Below are 15,468 nucleotides of genomic sequence, written 5' to 3'. Positions count from 1 at the left end.
ATGGCATAAACCCAAAGCATCCCGAGCATCAGAGCTGCAACTTGAGGCATCAACTCCTGCAGTAGCCGAGACGACTGTCGTCAAGACACGCACGCACCCTCTAGAACAAATGCTTGTATGACGGACATGTGACAAGCACTTCATATCCAATCCGTTCAATTTCAACATGCAAATCAGTCTTGAAGACTTGTTTGTCTGTAGCTTCTGGGTAGGTAGGCACGTCGTGGATAAGATAACCGGTACTGCAGGTCAATAATAAATAGGTATAATAACTCTCAACTTACCTTATACCTGTTTAGATAAAGAATAGGCTTTTTAAATCTTTTAAGGCCTCTTAACTATCTTTCAAGGCCTCGTAACTATCTTTTGATATGTGGTTCAGGATACTATCCTCTCTTGCCTTGACTTTTTGACAGTGCCAGTTGTTCTGTCCATGGCATGGTGAGGTTCCTTAGAATCAACATCTCGAAGCTCCCTCACGCTTGCTTCACTTTCCGTGCCTGAGGATTTAGTCTCTGCCTATGGCAGGGACACACATTTCCAGGCCGCACCCTCCAACGGCTTCACAACGTTACCCTGATGAGCCTCAGAGATAAGACATATCCCGCCACAAAGGGATTGGAGCCACGCTCTCTTCAAATCGGCAACAAATTACATCCATCGCATGCACTTTTGCTGTTGCACAAAGGACTTACAGGGCCCAGTAGGTAGACAGCAGAGGGTAGGCAAGCCCGTGGATGAGGGGACAGACCATCTAAATGAATGGGCATGGGGGAAAACCGGCAGATAATGCAAGATCTCGATCGAGCCCTCTAGGCCATTGGATGCCATCCTCCCGCGTCAAAAGACCAACCTAGCTGCAAGCCTTGGGCAGAGATGCATGATTCGTATTTTGGCAGCCGCCAGAAGAACTCTTGGAAACCCCTTTATCGACCATTCGGTCCAGAATTCCTTGTGCGGGAGTACCCTGCCGGTGTCGTAGTCGACAGTTCTGGCATATTTATGGTGATCAGTGTCTGGAGACTGGGACCCCCTTACCAGTCGCAGAATCTCGGAGCTTCGAAACGGTGGAAGGCCCTCAAATGATCAAGGCACCTAGTTGATGGAGGTGGACAGGTCCCAATCCTGCACAGTTACATACATGCTTTACAGTTTTGCCACCTTACTGAATACGATAGAAGGGTAACAATCGGAGGGACAAGACAGAATACATGATCTGCTGCTTCCTCCATCTCTGTATACATCAGATCTGTCATATTCCATAAACTCACCCCTACAATCTTGCTCCTTCTCCGTATCTGCTCTTCCAAAACGTCTAGACATCTCAGTATTTTGTACTGCATACGCCACATGGCAAGTCAAACAGCTGCTGGGGGTCAGAATCAACATTTACTCTTTTGACAGAGAGCGTCTCTCAAGTCTATCATCAGTATAATCCTTGACCATACATATCCCTCACAAAGTCGTCACAGAAATTGATCCCAGGGCAACACCCACATACACTAGCACAACATCCATTCCCCATCTAAATCCCCCCTGCCTATCCATTTCCTCCCATCCACAAGTCCACACATCTCCCTGTAGCCCTCCCTTTATCATGCGTTGTACTCATCATTCCACTCACAACCACACAGGGAGCCCAAATATGGGAGAGAGACTCCAACATAAGCCAACAAATTTTCCTCTCCTCCATTTTCTTTTCCGCATTTCCCAAACAATAAGTCCCTCCCGATACAACGCCCATAGTTCTTCTTTCCCCAAGTAAATACCTTCTTGTAGTCCCAAATCAGAAAGAAAATACCAAACTCTTCTGACTAGAGGCCACCCTGAAAATCAAAAAAAGAACCTGGCGGAAATGAAAAACAGAAATTAGAAAACCAAACCCGACAACGCCACGCAAATCCCGTGATAGTACATACAAAGACCCTAGGACCTGAACTTAACGCCTCTTCCTCGGGCTCGGCCGCATAGTAGCAGCCAAATCCGGCAACGGAGTAGGCGTCACCCCAGAGTGAATCTGAGCCGCGATCATGCTAGACACAGTGTCGTGACCGTTCAGGAACCCGGCTGCAACATTGGACGACGGCGCCGGAACAGCAGGCGCTGCTTCAGCTGCAAACTGAGCCCCAAGCATGCTCGATACCGTGTCGTGGCCGTTCAAAAGACCATGGCCATGGTTGTTGGGCGGCGCAGGCGCAAGCACCGGCAAGTCGGGAACAGACTGAGCAATAGACTGTGCTTCAGACGCAAACCGGGCCCCTATCATGCTTGATACCGTGTCGTGACCGTTCAAGACCCCAGCACCATAGTGTTTGGCAGGAGCAGGCGAAAGCAGAGGCAGGCCGGGGGTAGATTGAGCATTAGGGACAACACTGCGAGCCGAAACAGCAGGACGGTCCCTTCGCCTCTTTGACCCAGCAGAAACTGGAACCAGGCCGCTGGCGACATCGAGAAACAAGTCACCACGAACTGCAGGAGGCTCGGGAACAGCATCCTTCTTGGTTCGCTGACGCTTCCTCTTGGCCGGTGGCTTCGTCTCGGTGGCGTTATCGGTGTTCTCGACAGGAAAGCCTTGGGGTGCAATGTTGATGTTCTCGAAAGGTACGGCCTGGGGACCAAAGGGCACAGCTCTTTCCTAAACGCTGAACTGCGCTCTCCCATGATCCCCCAAACCCGCCCACTCCTGATCCGTGAACCCTGCGGCGGGAGCAGCCTGATAATGAGCCTGCGGACGAGGCCAAAGTGTCCCAGCCCACGGGGCGCCCTCAGCAGAAATAGGCTGCTCCAAACTGGCAAAAATACCGGGGCCATGTTCCCTTTCGTGCAGACCAACAAAGTCAGACGCAGAAATCAAAGTATTAAACCCAGAGCCCAGAACTAAAAAAGAAAGGAAAAAAATACAAAAGATTAGTTACAAAAACTTCCTCCAAACATGAATTAATGCATCATCACAGGATACGGCACAATGGCCTTGTCCACAATTGGCTCACGTCTTGAAGTATTCTTGGCTTCATCGCCCCACTTGTTAAACCAGTCGACCTCTTCTTGTCTGGCCTTGTCGAAAGCAGCCCGGCAATCCGGGGGCAACTCGGCAATGATGTCCTCAGATATAACCGAAAGTCCTCGAAATGGTGCTAGAGGGTCGGCAGCTGCTGAAGCTTCGTAGTCAGCAGGGGACGTGCGGAATGGCACTTCGTAGGCGGCTGGCGAGATGCCGGCAGGGGGCGTCTCCATGTAGGTATCCATGACCAGAAAGTTCCGAGAGATGGACGGCTCAAGCGGAGGAAATGTGCTGCTCTCTTCGGCGTCCTCGCCTTTGCCGCTGTCGAGAACCTGTTCGATTCTGGCGTGGGTTGGCTGGGAGATGCGGGGATAGTGCATCAAGTTGGTCATGACGTTGTAAACCCCCTTGACATTCTGGCGGCGCATATCGGTCAGGATGCTGTTGTATTGGCTGTTCAGGTGTCAGTTGCGGGCGGGAGACAGGTGTCGGGTAAGCGAGTATACATACCTCGCCTCACGGGCGTGCTCAAGTTGCCAATTCATGTCGTTGACGGCCACTCTACGTTTCTTCGTGTCGACCTTGGCGTTTTGCTGCGGAACAGTAGGTGCATTGGAGTGGTACACCGCGCTGGCGCCATGCCAGGCAACGTATTGGTTTTTGTTGTAAGGCTGCGAAGGGTCGTAAATGTCGTTAGGATCAGCCAACTCGCCCTCAACAGCCCCATCCTCACGAACTGCCGCGACGTTGTAGTCGTCGATGATTCTCCGTCCGCCGACAATGATCAAAGCGCCGAATTCGCGGAACACGGACCTCGCTGTCACGATTCCTATGCTGCGACCTTTGTAGGAATGTGGGATGATATCGCGTTCGATCATGTCGCGCTTCTCCTCGTCATTAACGATAATTTTGAAGAGCTTCTTGTGCTTGGTGAAGAACAAGTAAGAATCGCGGAAACCGACACATCTGGCAGGCTCGGTGGAGAGCATGTAGAGACGATCGCCGCGGCCGGCAACGGTGAAGGTGCGGCAACGGTATTCACGACCATCCTGAAGGTTGCCCAGTTTGTCCACCTTCTTCTCACCCTCAGGATCCTCGGGAAGGTCGACCTCGTCGTTGACGATATCCAAGACAGTACCGTCTTTATCGATCGACTGTGTTGTGGGTGCCGAGTATTGGCCTTTGCGTCCACCACGGCCTCGCCAACCCCCTCTGCCACGGCGACGGGGAGTATCCGAGTCGGCATTGGGGCGCTCAATGGGAAGCTGGTCCCAGTCAGGCGGGCGATTCTTCGGGGGCCTGCCGAGACGACGGCGGCGGATGACGGGCTCGGGTGGGGGTGAGGGCGACTTCTCTTCCTCTTCCTCTTGGGCTACCTCCTCTTCCTCTTCGGCAACAGAGTCTTCGTCCTTGTCACCCTCCTCTTCTGCATCTTGCGGGGGTTCAACATCCTCGTCGGCCTCGACATCGGCATCGACATCGGGCATGGGCTCGTCTTCGTCGTCGAGTCCCTCGAAATTCTTGGGGGTGCTTTCTGTAGGCATGGTAGATTGCTGGTTAGCAACCTGATGGTCAAAGGCAGTGTCTAGAGTGCAGGATAAAGGTATGCCACAATGTGGTGGTGGGGATCGGATGCGCCTAGTTTGGACTGGGACTGGGATTGGGACCGAGACTGTGACTGGAAGAGAGAAGGAGCTTTGGAGTGCGACTTTGTTGAAGTGAATTACTTACCAAGCGCTTGCTGAGCGCGTTTGGCCGCAGCACGACCGGATCGCCGAGAGGGCATGTTGACGTCTATTGGGGCGATCTGGATGATTGTTTGCTCCTCGGTGCTGACTTGCTCTTTAAACGGTGCAGTCCTGGGAAAAGTTGCGACACCCAGATATGATAACGAGGGAGGCGGCTGCTTGTGGAAGACGCGATTGACACGGCCAGCTTGGATTTTGGACCTTGCCATTTGTCGCTGGGACCATGTGGGTCCCAATGGGCTTGGCAGCTGTCACTTCTTGGCACCGTCCACACCGTGCAACTTTACACTGTTAAGAGAAATCTCAACAGCACATAGCACGTTGGGAGGATTGGATTGATAGATAAACAATCAATAAAAATAAATCTGTGTGGTATCGTGAGACTATTACTCTATAAATGCAATGAAAAGTGAAAAGACATGATAACTTTACTTCCACAACAGCAAAACAAAACAGCATAGCGCACATTTCCAGAGAGTCATTAAAGAGAAGCATCCTAACTGCGTTCTGTTTGACCAAGCTATCTCCCGTTATCTTGATGCCGCTAAACTCGGGCATACTAACCAGCCTCCATCCTGAACGCCATGTGCCACTGTTGATGCACATTAATAAAAAGTGAGGAGAGGGCAAATGGAGAGAACGCCGATTGATGGCGAAAAGTGCTGTGGGCGTGCAAATGCGCCAGAAGAGTCCAGGCCTCTCGGCCTTTGTGAACTGAGCACCGCTCCTGAAGATTGATGTCTGATCCAGGCTTCCTCGGATATGTGGCACCGCTTTTACCACGGTATTGGTTCGGAGGAAGAATAAGACGTAGTGTGCCATGTATCGATCCGCAACTGGTTGATCCTAAAATATCGACTTCTTGAGATCAATTCGGATCTCCACGAACGAAATGGCGGTGGTAATGACGCTGGTTAAATCGCCAGAGCCTCCTTTGAGCCGACTTTCTCCTAGTTGGCCGGGAGCTTGGAAGCATCAGGCATGTCGTCTGGAAATTCCTCCTTGGTAAGGAGAGCATCCTTTGCCTGGTAAAGGTAGCGATAAGCCGTCTTCACCGTACCATCACTGACGCCAGCCACACTAGCGATTTCCTTGGAGGCCTTGGGTTCTCCAACCAAATGCGAGGCCATGTAGATGCACGCAGCCGCAACCGACAAGGGAGAACGACCAGCGAGGTCAGCCACCTGTTGCGACTTCTTGGCAAGACGTCTCGCGACATCCTCCACCCTGACCGGGTTGCGGAAACCCATGTTGCTGCAATAGCGAGCGCACAGCCCGACAGCAGTAGTAGAGGCCTTGGCCTGGTAGGTCTGGTTGAATGGCCCAGCCTTGGTAATGTCATCGGCACCGCCGGCCTTCTGCAGGAAGGTTTCAAGCTGCTTGAAGACGCGGCCAATTTCCTTCTTGGAGACCTTGGTGAGGCGATAAATCTCACGGAAAGTACGGTCAGCATTCGCTTGTCGACAGGCGATGAAGATGCATCCGGCGATAATCGCTTCTTGCGATTTACCCTTGAGGGCCTTGGCATCGTCGACCAACTTGTAAATGTGCTTCGCAGCATTTGCAACTTGGGTACCCGTGTTGATGCTGTCGGTAAAGCTTTGAATATCCCGATACGCATTGAGCAGTTGCTTGGAGCCCTTGTCGTTCGTCATCTTATTTTGAAGATGGGACAGGTTCTTTGCACCTTTGCCGTCGAAAGCGATTGTCGTTTGCAGTTGATCGCCGTCGATCATCAAATTGGGACCGTCACCAACACGAGAAGGGTCATCGTTACCCTGGTCATCATTCGAGAATGTCCGCCACTCAGAGCGCGTATCAATAATACGCTCACCTAGGACCAATCCACAAGACTCGCAAACCATGTCGCCTGATGAGAATTCCTCGATCAAGTTAGGCGGAAACTCTTTGCACTCGGCACACATGAGGATGGCGTTTAAGTCCTCCTTGTACTCGCCGGAAGCCGAGGGGGGATGGGGAGGATAAAGGGCCGACATGTTGATTGATGCAGTCGTAGGTAGAATAGATGACTTCGGGGGAAAAGGATCCGTCAGGCTGTTAAGGTTGGAGGCGGTTTGTTGAATGACCGCCAGAAGCCGCGCAAGTTGTAGCTTTGATTGAAAGTAGTGGCGATGAGGAAACAGCCCGGGTTGCTGTTTGCAAGCAGCACTTTGCGGTTCTACGGAGAAGCCCGAAGAGTGCCGCCCCGACTGTGCGGTCAACGAGGGCCGGACTCGAGATTGATTGCGCAGTCGATGATATCGGTGCTGATCTTGGCTAGGGAGGGGATATCTCAACTTTGAAGGCGATGCTTGGGTGTTTGAGGGTGCAACAAGTGATCGTGGACGACACTGTTGACCAGAACAACGTCCAAGAAAGTTGTGGTTGAAAGGAAAGTCGGCGACCGGTGAAACTGACGTTGGCCGCTGCTAAATCCTCGGACAGGCAGGCAGGTCCCTGTGGGGCGATGGCGCCAAGTGAATGAAAGTGAAATCGCTGAGTCAGCCAATGACTGAAGAACCAGGCGGAACCGGACCTTGCAGCCTTATGGGCGGGGCTGGTGGAGCGCTTCCATTGGCTGCCGGATCGTCGGGCTCCAGATAAGCTGATAAGGCTGTCTTCCACTCTTAGGGATGGCCACACTTGTTGCTCTCACCATCGACAGTTCACTCCAGAGGTTGGCAGATGCAGCTTGGTGAATGAAATCTGGTTTATTTCACTATCTATGCAATCCTCTTTCATCATTTGTCCTATCGACTTCTGCTCTTGGATTGGCTCTCATTCACCGGATTGGCGTCTCCGTTCTCCCTCCTTCGCGATCCTTCCAGCACTTTCTTTTGCCGGTACGCGGCGCACTATACTTCAAGCCACCAAGCTGGTCTCTCACTGTCTATCATATGCATACATGCTTCACAAATGAGGCTTGTGCATCAGCCAACTGTCATCTGATAGAATTCCTCGCAGACTACCACGCAACCTCTGTGAGGCTGCAATGGCCGCGGCGCTCGAAGCCTCGAGAGGAGCCTGTAGCTATACTTGATGAATCTCAGCATCTTCGTTTTCTTTCCCATTTTCTTCTTTCCTACGCTTATACCCTCATCCACCATTACTCTGCTGACACCGGGCAGGATTTCTTGGCGGGGGCCTCAGCGGCTCTGGGCGCAACTCTGGGAACGATACTCGGTTGTGGGATCGATGCTTTGGCGGCGTAGGGACAGCGATGATAGGTACACTGTTGGATGCCGCTATGGCTGGATGCTGTTCCCCTGAAGCAGACCGTTCATGTCGAACCTGGGCTTCCCACCTCTTCCAGTCTTCCTTCAGCCTCGTGGATTCTTTTCGCTCCATCTCGGAAATCTGCTGGTCGATCTGATTGATGGTCGCTGCTGTTGAGAGCGCTGCGGGAGATAGCAGTTGCTGCTGCTGGTCTGATCCTGGCACATGTTCTAGTTTTTGAGGTTGTTGTTGCCGTTGCGGTTCTGGTTGATGCTGCTGTGGCTGCTGGTCGATGGTATTGGTTGACCGGCTGGCGAGAGACTTGCGGATCATATGCCCCCTCCAAATCTCCTCCTCTTTGAACAAGTCATTTGCGCTCAGCTTTCTCTTCCTGCTGAACTCTTCGCGGCTCAGATACGGATCTCTTGCCTTTGCCTTTTTGTATTGATGACGCTTGGTGTAGCAGACGACGAGTGTAGTAAGGGCTGTCACGACACCAATAGTGCCGGCAACGATGGAGACAACTATCCATATCACAGCGTTATCCGTGGTATCCGAGGTCTTCTCATCACGGGTATCAAGTATAGAAGTAGTAACAAGACCAAAAGGGGCCATTTTGTTCAAGCGGCCACAAACTGCCAGGACCAAGGTGGTATCACCATAGCGAGTAAACCAGACAACCTCACAGGAGCTGGGGTAGGTCGGACGATAATATACACCCAGACAGCACTTCAGCTATGGAAGGAAAGACGTCAATCGGGACAATCCACGAGCAAGGGGGTAGGACATGCATGGTCTGTCTATAATTGGAGGCACGGCAGATTTCCCGTACCATCCAGATGCTGGGTCTCAAACTCGCCAGGCTGAGAGGTAGCACTTACAACCCCCGGTTCGCTATTGGGAAGTCCCGATGCATGGCCCCGTCCGCTTATTGGCGATCCCTCCCGTCCTACACCACGGCCTCCTATTCAGACAGGTTTGTGAGGCGCAGCACCACCACCAAAAGGCAGAACAACAACTAATCTGCAAACCCGGCGCCCAGAGAGAGTCCTCGGGCAATTCATTGAGAGCAGATCAAATCCTGCAACTTCATGGCGAAGCTTCCTCGCGGATGAACTCGCACATGTAAGCAAGACATCCAAGGCGTATTGGATTGGACCGCTGCTGGCACGCTTACACGCACCTTTGACTGCCGCATTAGGAACAGGAACGGTGGTCATCCTCACCAACCTGCGGGGTAATGTCTGGCTCTCAAATGCATTTTGACCGATAGTCCGCAGTGGTTTTTGTGAACGGCTCCTCTGACCTCATCAGCTCTGTATTGCCATCATCTTGTCATGCCCGAACTCCGGGCAAGTTTTCGCCGTCCCTGGGCTTCTTCCTGCGGCGGTGCACCGCCAAGAAGAGACGCAGCCCAAAGTGCTTGGGAGCTGCCCTCAACACGAGGTTCCACCGAACAACTCACGTTTGCTATCACCGATGAATTGCGTAACCACACTTCACAGCCCAGACGGCAGTTTGCCAATGAGATAAGATATCCACAAAGAGACCAATTTTCTACCAAGATCTACACTCGCCGACGGCGTGGGCTAGCCTCAACTCTGACCTGGGCTGAAGACTTGAACAAATGTTACACCAATGGCTGCTGACCACGAGGATCTCCGGCCCCAAAGCTGCGTGATTGACTTATTAAACTGTCATTTGCACGTGCAAACATACTCGTGTACCACGCTGCTAACGTTTCAAGAGTTACTCATTCGACCTATGTAGAGGAGTGGAAATTATACTAGGATTAGATGATTACAAGTAGAGGTGTAGTGGGCTATTATGATAATTACATGCTATGCACTTTATATACTTTTTGTGGAAATGAGGAAGTGTTCGAGATAAAAAAAAAAGGGGGGTATCGTGATGATGATAATGATCGTGTATGAAATGCATGTCTTTCTTGACCTCGTGATCGTCTTTCATCTCTTCCGTTCAAACTCTCGCCGCTTGCCCAAGCCAACAAACAAATAACAACAACGCTATGCCAAATGTTCCAACTCCGAAAGAAATACCCCTTGTGTCGCTCTTGAGGAGGCTGATGAAGGCTGATTTGATGGTAGATCCCCAACAGGTCCGATGAAGCCGCAGGCCATGATAGTTCGAGATCTTATCACCGTTCCAGCTCCGAGACCTAGCAAAACCCAACCACAACCAGCATCACCCCACAAGAAACAACCTCATTGCCCAACATCAGCAGCCCTCACCGTCTTCGGGCTTTCCTCCAGCCGCCCGCCTTCCTCTCCTCTCTTCCCAGCGCCACCAGCTTCAGCCTCCTTCTCCTTCTCCCCACTCCTCCTCTCAACCTCATCCCCCCTTAGTGTAACCTCCCCACTATGCGCGGTCCCCGTCCTCATCGACTCCGACCTCCTCCCACTAATACTCTCCCCCTCATCAATGACATCCCCCTCCCTCGTCCTCGTCCTGGTAGGTCCCATCTCCACATCATTATGTCCCATCTCATGAAAGTGAACACCCCCCGTGCTATGCGTCCTGGTCCGTTGCACCCACCTCCTCCAGGTATAACTTACCACGCTCTCCCCCCCAACACTACTCGGGACCCTAGCCCGGAAGCTGGTAGGGTGCAATTCCGACAAGGCAACACTCGGTCTCCTCCCTTCCTGCTGTCCCTGCCGTTTCCTAGCACAGCTAAACAGCTCCGGTCTGCACACCGGCAGGTGGGCCAGATCCCACGCGGCTAACCACCAGAGAAAGATATACACCAGCGGTGTAGCCATTTTGTCTGGCACGTTCCAGTAGGTATACCCCTTCGGGAAAACCTCATTTCCGAGACCGATGTACACGAAAAAGAGGATCATGTATCCTAGCCCGAAAAGAAAGCGGAGGGATAACCGCCATCTTGGCCAGGGGGAGCGGATGCGGAAGCAGGTGATGATGTTGAGGATTGCGTCGAGGTAGAGGATTGAGAGGAGGGTTATGCCCGGGGAGCTGATTGTGTTAGTAAGTCAAGGGGGATGAAGAAGGCAGAAAAAACATACGAGAATTTGGCGGTCGATCTGAACGCCGAGATGGAGGTGGACATTATATACAGCAGCACCAACGTCGGCGCGGAGTGCAATACCGAGTTTGCTAACCGGAGCCAAACCCGTCTTTTCTCTTCAGGGGATAGGCCTGCTGATCGATGTAGTGGGAGAGGGCCAGATGGTGGTGGGATCTCTGCTGTAGTTGGGGAGGATAGGGGTTGCGGTGGGGGGTCGAGAGTCCCCGTTCTTGATATTGCTGTTGGGGACTCCTCTTGCAGGACGGGGTTTGCTGGTGCTCCTCCAAAGGAGAAGCTGTTCAAGTCCCGTCTGAGGTTGCTGCTCCTGTGGCTTAGGTCTCGACTGACGGTCCTGTTCGCGGTGCGGAATTGCTGAACGGTGTTTGTGTGTGTGAGAGTATTGACGTTTGGGTCGTCAAGGGCGGAGGGATCAAAGGAGTGGATCGACGCTGAGCAAGCAGGCGTCCTCTCCGTCATGGGCTCTTCCGTGAAGCGAGACTGGCGACGGTAGAGCTTCGGCCGGACGGGTGACGGATTGGTGCCAGTAGGTGTCGATGGCGTCCCCGGCGTCCCCGGTGTCCCCGGTGTTCCCGGCGCAGAGGGCATCGCCAGTGGTGGCTTGATCGGCCCTTGAAAGCTCGATTCCTTGATCTCGCCCATGGTGTCTGTTGCCCTTTCGTATATATATGCTTCAATATACCGTTCCGAGTTCCCTCATACTAGATCGTCGTCGCCCCAGCAAAACCCAAACATAAATCTCGTCCCGTAATTCCATGCGCGTGAATTCCAATCGTCCGATTCGGAAACCAGTTGGCGTTACCAACACAACGGTTCGATCCCACCGAACGTTGGGTCTTCCCCAGGTCAGGTATCAAAATAACCTGCACTCCTCTGACAGTAGCACAAAACGTTGGTAGTTGAGATGCGGCGTGGAAGTCTCTGCCACTCAGGGGAGGGGGGGGTTGGTCGTTGATATGAACTGACAGCCGGGAACGTCTCGTGACGAACCCAGCAGAAAGAAAAAAGCCCCAACGGTGACGAGCAGCAGGTGGCGGGGTGCCCTAACGCCCATGCGAGCAAATAGATGCAGCTTTTCGTGCTCGTTTCGTCGCGCTAAAAATGCGGATTCCAAATCGCAAAGGTGGATTGGCGGAACAGTCACCAAAGACGACTTCTTCAATTTGCAATCGAGAGCTGATGAGGAACGAGGAGACTGACAACACAAAAAACAAGACACACGAAACTCTCCCAACTTGGCGCGCGCATTGAATTGGACAGCAAGGAGAGAAAAGGAGCGGAACACCTTCAGCTTCTTCATCCCCAACCAAATACGGGACTCAATGCAACCCTGTCGATGTGATGGAGGCCATCGTTGAATGGTTCAGGGTCCCTGCCGAGGCTTAAACGGATAAATAAGGCAGCAAGGCCGGTGCGAGCCGGGGCTATCCCAAACCTGTCAGCGGGCTGCTGCAGGGGAAAACGGGCGGACCGCAGAAGCGAGTCCAGACTTGATCACACGCTCAAATGCCGGGGAAGAACAACCTCACTAACCTGGGGAAAACCAGGGGCCATCCATGACCTGCAACGGTCCTCCGAACAGTTGAGAATTTGCACATTCTTCTCTGCAGAGCCGCAAACACGGCTATCTCATCGTGGAGTCACGGAGCTGAGGACAACCTGTTTTGATGCTGGCGACAGTGATACGAAGTCGGCACCTCGACCCGGACCCCTTGCGGCGATCTGATACACCCAGCAATGGCACGGCCAACACATGCGGCGTGCTTGGACATTCGGGACAACCATCTTCATTTTATCATCATCTCATTCTCCATCGGCTCCTGTTTCCCAGTTTATGGAACAAAAAGAAGTGAAAACTCCATCCCATTTCGCGCTAGCTGATTGCCAAGTTAATGCAAACGCTTCTCTAACAACCGCAACTTCGGCGTTACCTAGCAAGAACACTAGACATGGACTGGCTCAGATTTGCCTTTTGACTTCACTGTGCACGATGCAGCGATGCAGACTCGCAATCAGGAAAGCAAGGGCTTCCGAGGAAACCACAAGACTCAACCCCAAAAGATTTGCGCCTGTCGAGACCGGACTCAGAAGTATCTGTAATGTATCATCACCGACAGTCCATGTCTACCACCAATTGCATGGCACTGGTCATCAGTAAACCTAGGACAAGAGTGCTGTCCCTTTGTCACGGCCGCTCTCCATCTTGGCTGTCCTCGAGCCGAACTGAATCTGCCGTCAAATTAGCAAAGCTTTCATATCATGCACTAGACCGAGCCAGCTTACAGCTCGCTTCTTCTCCTTCGCAACACCCTCCATGCCCAACTCCATCGCCAGAAGACGCAGGACTCTCTTTGCAGCTTCAACACCGCTCTTCTCTTCCTCCCTTTCAAAATCACACTTCTGCCACGCAGGCGTTGCGATGGCCCACTTGACCAGACGTTCGTCCAGAAACGGAAATCTTACCTCCTTGCCCCAATGGGCCATGACTCTATCATCTCTCCCGAGATTTCTCTCGGCCAGGCGGCTTACGTCCCGCAGGAGCTCTTTCACAAGCCCTGTGTATCTGTCCTGCTGGAAAGCAGCAGCATGGCGCGAGTAACCACCAAATAGCTCATCAGCGCCGAAGCCAGAAAGCAGGACGCGCGCGGGCGATGTGTACGAAACAGGTGAGGGCTCAGAGTCCAGATCTGGACTCTCTGATCTGACTGACCCTTGGCCTCGGGCGGCAAAGTAAAGCGCGCATGCGATGGAAAAGTCCATCACAGTATTGTGAGGATGGATGAGGGAAATGATTTGCTGCCGGTGGGCCTGCAATTTTGAGTAGGGGATATTAACCTGTGATAGTCAGCAATCAAGGGCGTAAAATCCAGTTGCAGAAGACCACGCACAGCGACAAACCGAAAGACTCGCCCGGGACAGACATTCTTCAACTCGGCGAAGGACTTCCTTCCCGTGATCCTGTCCGGGCAAGCCTCGTACAAGTCCACCTCTTTGCCGTTGGCCTCTTTTTTCAGCCGGGCCCCCACTCTCGGATTCTCAAAGCCAACATTGAGGAGATCAATTTCTTGGTGAGGCTCCAGGATATCGTGGCATAGTCTCGCCAGGACGGTACAATCCAGGCCACCGGAAAACAGTACCGCAACGCGGGTCTTGCCTGTTGCACTGGATGGCGGGTTGGGAATATTTAGCACCCTCAACTTGAGCGATTCAACCAGCTGGTCCTTGAGCGCCCGAACAGAAGGTGACGTGCTTGTCAGCGGCATCTCTCCCTCAGGAGATGGCACCGCCTTGTTAAATACCCCGATGCTAGAAACCTGCCAAAGTAAGCTCGACAACCCCGTTTCCCCCTCTCACAACCCCCAAGCTCCCACCAGGACAGAATTTTGCACTTACGAGGTTCTCCCCCTCCTCAACCCAATCATGCCTCCTCGCTACCCCATCTCCCAACCCAAGAGAATAAACCCCATCAGCCTCCACCTCCTCCCACTTCCCCTCCCCATCCGCAATACTCCCCAACACTACCCCTCCCCCCTCCAACCTCCTCACCATCAACGACCGTCTCCCCAACCGATCCCGTCCCCAAAACACCCTTTGCAGCGCCTCACAATAAAAAACAAACGCAAAAGGCCCCTCAACCCCCCTCCAAACCCCCATCACCTCCTCCACCGACCTCGCCTCTTTCAACTCTCGGTAAATAACCTCCCCGTCATTCTCATGTTCCCCAATTACTTCCCCCATAAACCTCCACCCCTCCCCATTCCAGCACAACACATTCCCACCCCCGCTCCCACTGTCATCATGCAGTGGCTGCTTCGTGACACGGTCGCCCCTCAAAGCCAAAACAGTAGACGTAAACCGCAACTTCCATCTCCCACCCGACGATTCCCGCATAACCTGCCCGAAATAGTCCGGTCCGCGGTTGACAAGATTCTGGTGCAACTCCGGGGAGATTTCGGGGAATGAACAAGAAGAGGGGGAGATGACGGCGTGAATACCGCACATTCTCGCGGCCTTATTTCGTTCAGTTTGATTGTGTGATTAAAAAAAAAGGCAAGTCGTGTGGTGGAAAGGAGAAGAAGTTGAAGGCCAGTGTGTGACATCGCGGTGTGGAGATAAGATTTCGGTGGGTAGGTGGGTGGATGAGTCAGCAGTGAGAACTCCAGCTCCGCTCCAACGTCAAGGAAAAAAAAAGGTCGACGAATTTGGAAGACCTTGTTCGACTGCTGTAACGAAGATGAAGCGAGAGAAAAAAACTTCGAAATGATGCAAACTAGAGTCGAGGATGACTTCCAGGATCAAAGAGCAAAAAGTGCAAAAAAAGAGAACAAGCTAGCTGCGACTCGTTTCGATCGAGTGACCTCCGGGTTATGAGCCCGGCGCGCTTCCGCTGCGCCACGCAGCTTGTTGCTTGATGGAGATTTGTGGCGGATCAAGCCTAC

At 52.7% G+C, this 15,468-nt stretch overlaps 7 protein-coding genes and 1 non-coding gene across 8 annotated transcripts; all 8 read right to left on the bottom strand.

Annotated features, from left to right (window-relative positions):
* Nucleotides 1-1,939: 1,939 nt before the first annotated feature.
* Nucleotides 1,940-2,811, bottom strand: QC761_608991 (uncharacterized protein; the record flags this gene model as incomplete). Its single annotated transcript, XM_062881315.1, has 2 exons — nucleotides 1,940-2,608; nucleotides 2,674-2,811. 2 exons carry the CDS (start codon nucleotides 2,809-2,811, stop codon nucleotides 1,940-1,942), a joined length of 807 nt encoding a protein of 268 aa, XP_062730035.1.
* A 126-nt stretch (nucleotides 2,812-2,937) lies between these two features.
* NPL6 (chromatin structure-remodeling complex subunit RSC7) lies at nucleotides 2,938-4,908 on the bottom strand (the record flags this gene model as incomplete). The annotated part of the gene is made up of 3 exons (XM_062881316.1): nucleotides 4,733-4,908; nucleotides 3,512-4,535; nucleotides 2,938-3,454 (listed from the first exon to the last, which is right to left on the bottom strand). The coding sequence occupies exons 1-3, from the start codon at nucleotides 4,785-4,787 to the stop codon at nucleotides 2,938-2,940; spliced, it is 1,596 nt and encodes a 531-aa protein (XP_062730034.1). The 5' UTR covers nucleotides 4,788-4,908.
* Nucleotides 4,909-5,699: 791 nt separating this feature from the next.
* On the bottom strand, nucleotides 5,700-6,746 carry SUA7 (transcription initiation factor IIB; the record flags this gene model as incomplete). The annotated part of the gene is made up of 1 exon (XM_062881314.1): nucleotides 5,700-6,746. The coding sequence occupies one exon, from the start codon at nucleotides 6,744-6,746 to the stop codon at nucleotides 5,700-5,702; it is 1,047 nt and encodes a 348-aa protein (XP_062730033.1).
* Nucleotides 6,747-7,845: 1,099 nt separating this feature from the next.
* Nucleotides 7,846-8,580, bottom strand: QC761_608970 (uncharacterized protein; the record flags this gene model as incomplete). The annotated part of the gene is made up of 1 exon (XM_062881313.1): nucleotides 7,846-8,580. One exon carries the CDS (start codon nucleotides 8,578-8,580, stop codon nucleotides 7,846-7,848), a length of 735 nt encoding a protein of 244 aa, XP_062730032.1.
* A 736-nt stretch (nucleotides 8,581-9,316) lies between these two features.
* On the bottom strand, nucleotides 9,317-11,671 carry QC761_608965 (uncharacterized protein; the record flags this gene model as incomplete). Its single annotated transcript, XM_062881312.1, has 2 exons — nucleotides 9,317-10,959; nucleotides 11,010-11,671. The coding sequence occupies 2 exons, from the start codon at nucleotides 11,669-11,671 to the stop codon at nucleotides 10,191-10,193; spliced, it is 1,431 nt and encodes a 476-aa protein (XP_062730031.1). The 3' UTR covers nucleotides 9,317-10,190.
* A 1,518-nt stretch (nucleotides 11,672-13,189) lies between these two features.
* Nucleotides 13,190-13,789, bottom strand: QC761_0098270 (uncharacterized protein; the record flags this gene model as incomplete). The annotated part of the gene is made up of 2 exons (XM_062873073.1): nucleotides 13,190-13,258; nucleotides 13,313-13,789. 2 exons carry the CDS (start codon nucleotides 13,787-13,789, stop codon nucleotides 13,190-13,192), a joined length of 546 nt encoding a protein of 181 aa, XP_062730030.1.
* Nucleotides 13,790-14,320: 531 nt separating this feature from the next.
* Nucleotides 14,321-15,031, bottom strand: QC761_0098260 (uncharacterized protein; the record flags this gene model as incomplete). Its single annotated transcript, XM_062873072.1, has 2 exons — nucleotides 14,321-14,335; nucleotides 14,423-15,031. The coding sequence occupies 2 exons, from the start codon at nucleotides 15,029-15,031 to the stop codon at nucleotides 14,321-14,323; spliced, it is 624 nt and encodes a 207-aa protein (XP_062730029.1).
* A 328-nt stretch (nucleotides 15,032-15,359) lies between these two features.
* QC761_0098250 lies at nucleotides 15,360-15,431 on the bottom strand. Its single transcript has one exon. It is a non-coding gene; the product is annotated as a tRNA-Met (tRNA).
* Nucleotides 15,432-15,468: the final 37 nt, after the last annotated feature.

Source organism: Podospora bellae-mahoneyi, chromosome 6, assembly GCF_035222275.1.
Source record: "Podospora bellae-mahoneyi strain CBS 112042 chromosome 6, whole genome shotgun sequence".
NCBI classification, from domain to species: domain Eukaryota; kingdom Fungi; phylum Ascomycota; class Sordariomycetes; order Sordariales; family Podosporaceae; genus Podospora; species Podospora bellae-mahoneyi.
The sequence above is the reverse complement of the archived record's forward strand: the minus strand, read 5'-3'. Positions and strand labels throughout refer to the sequence as shown.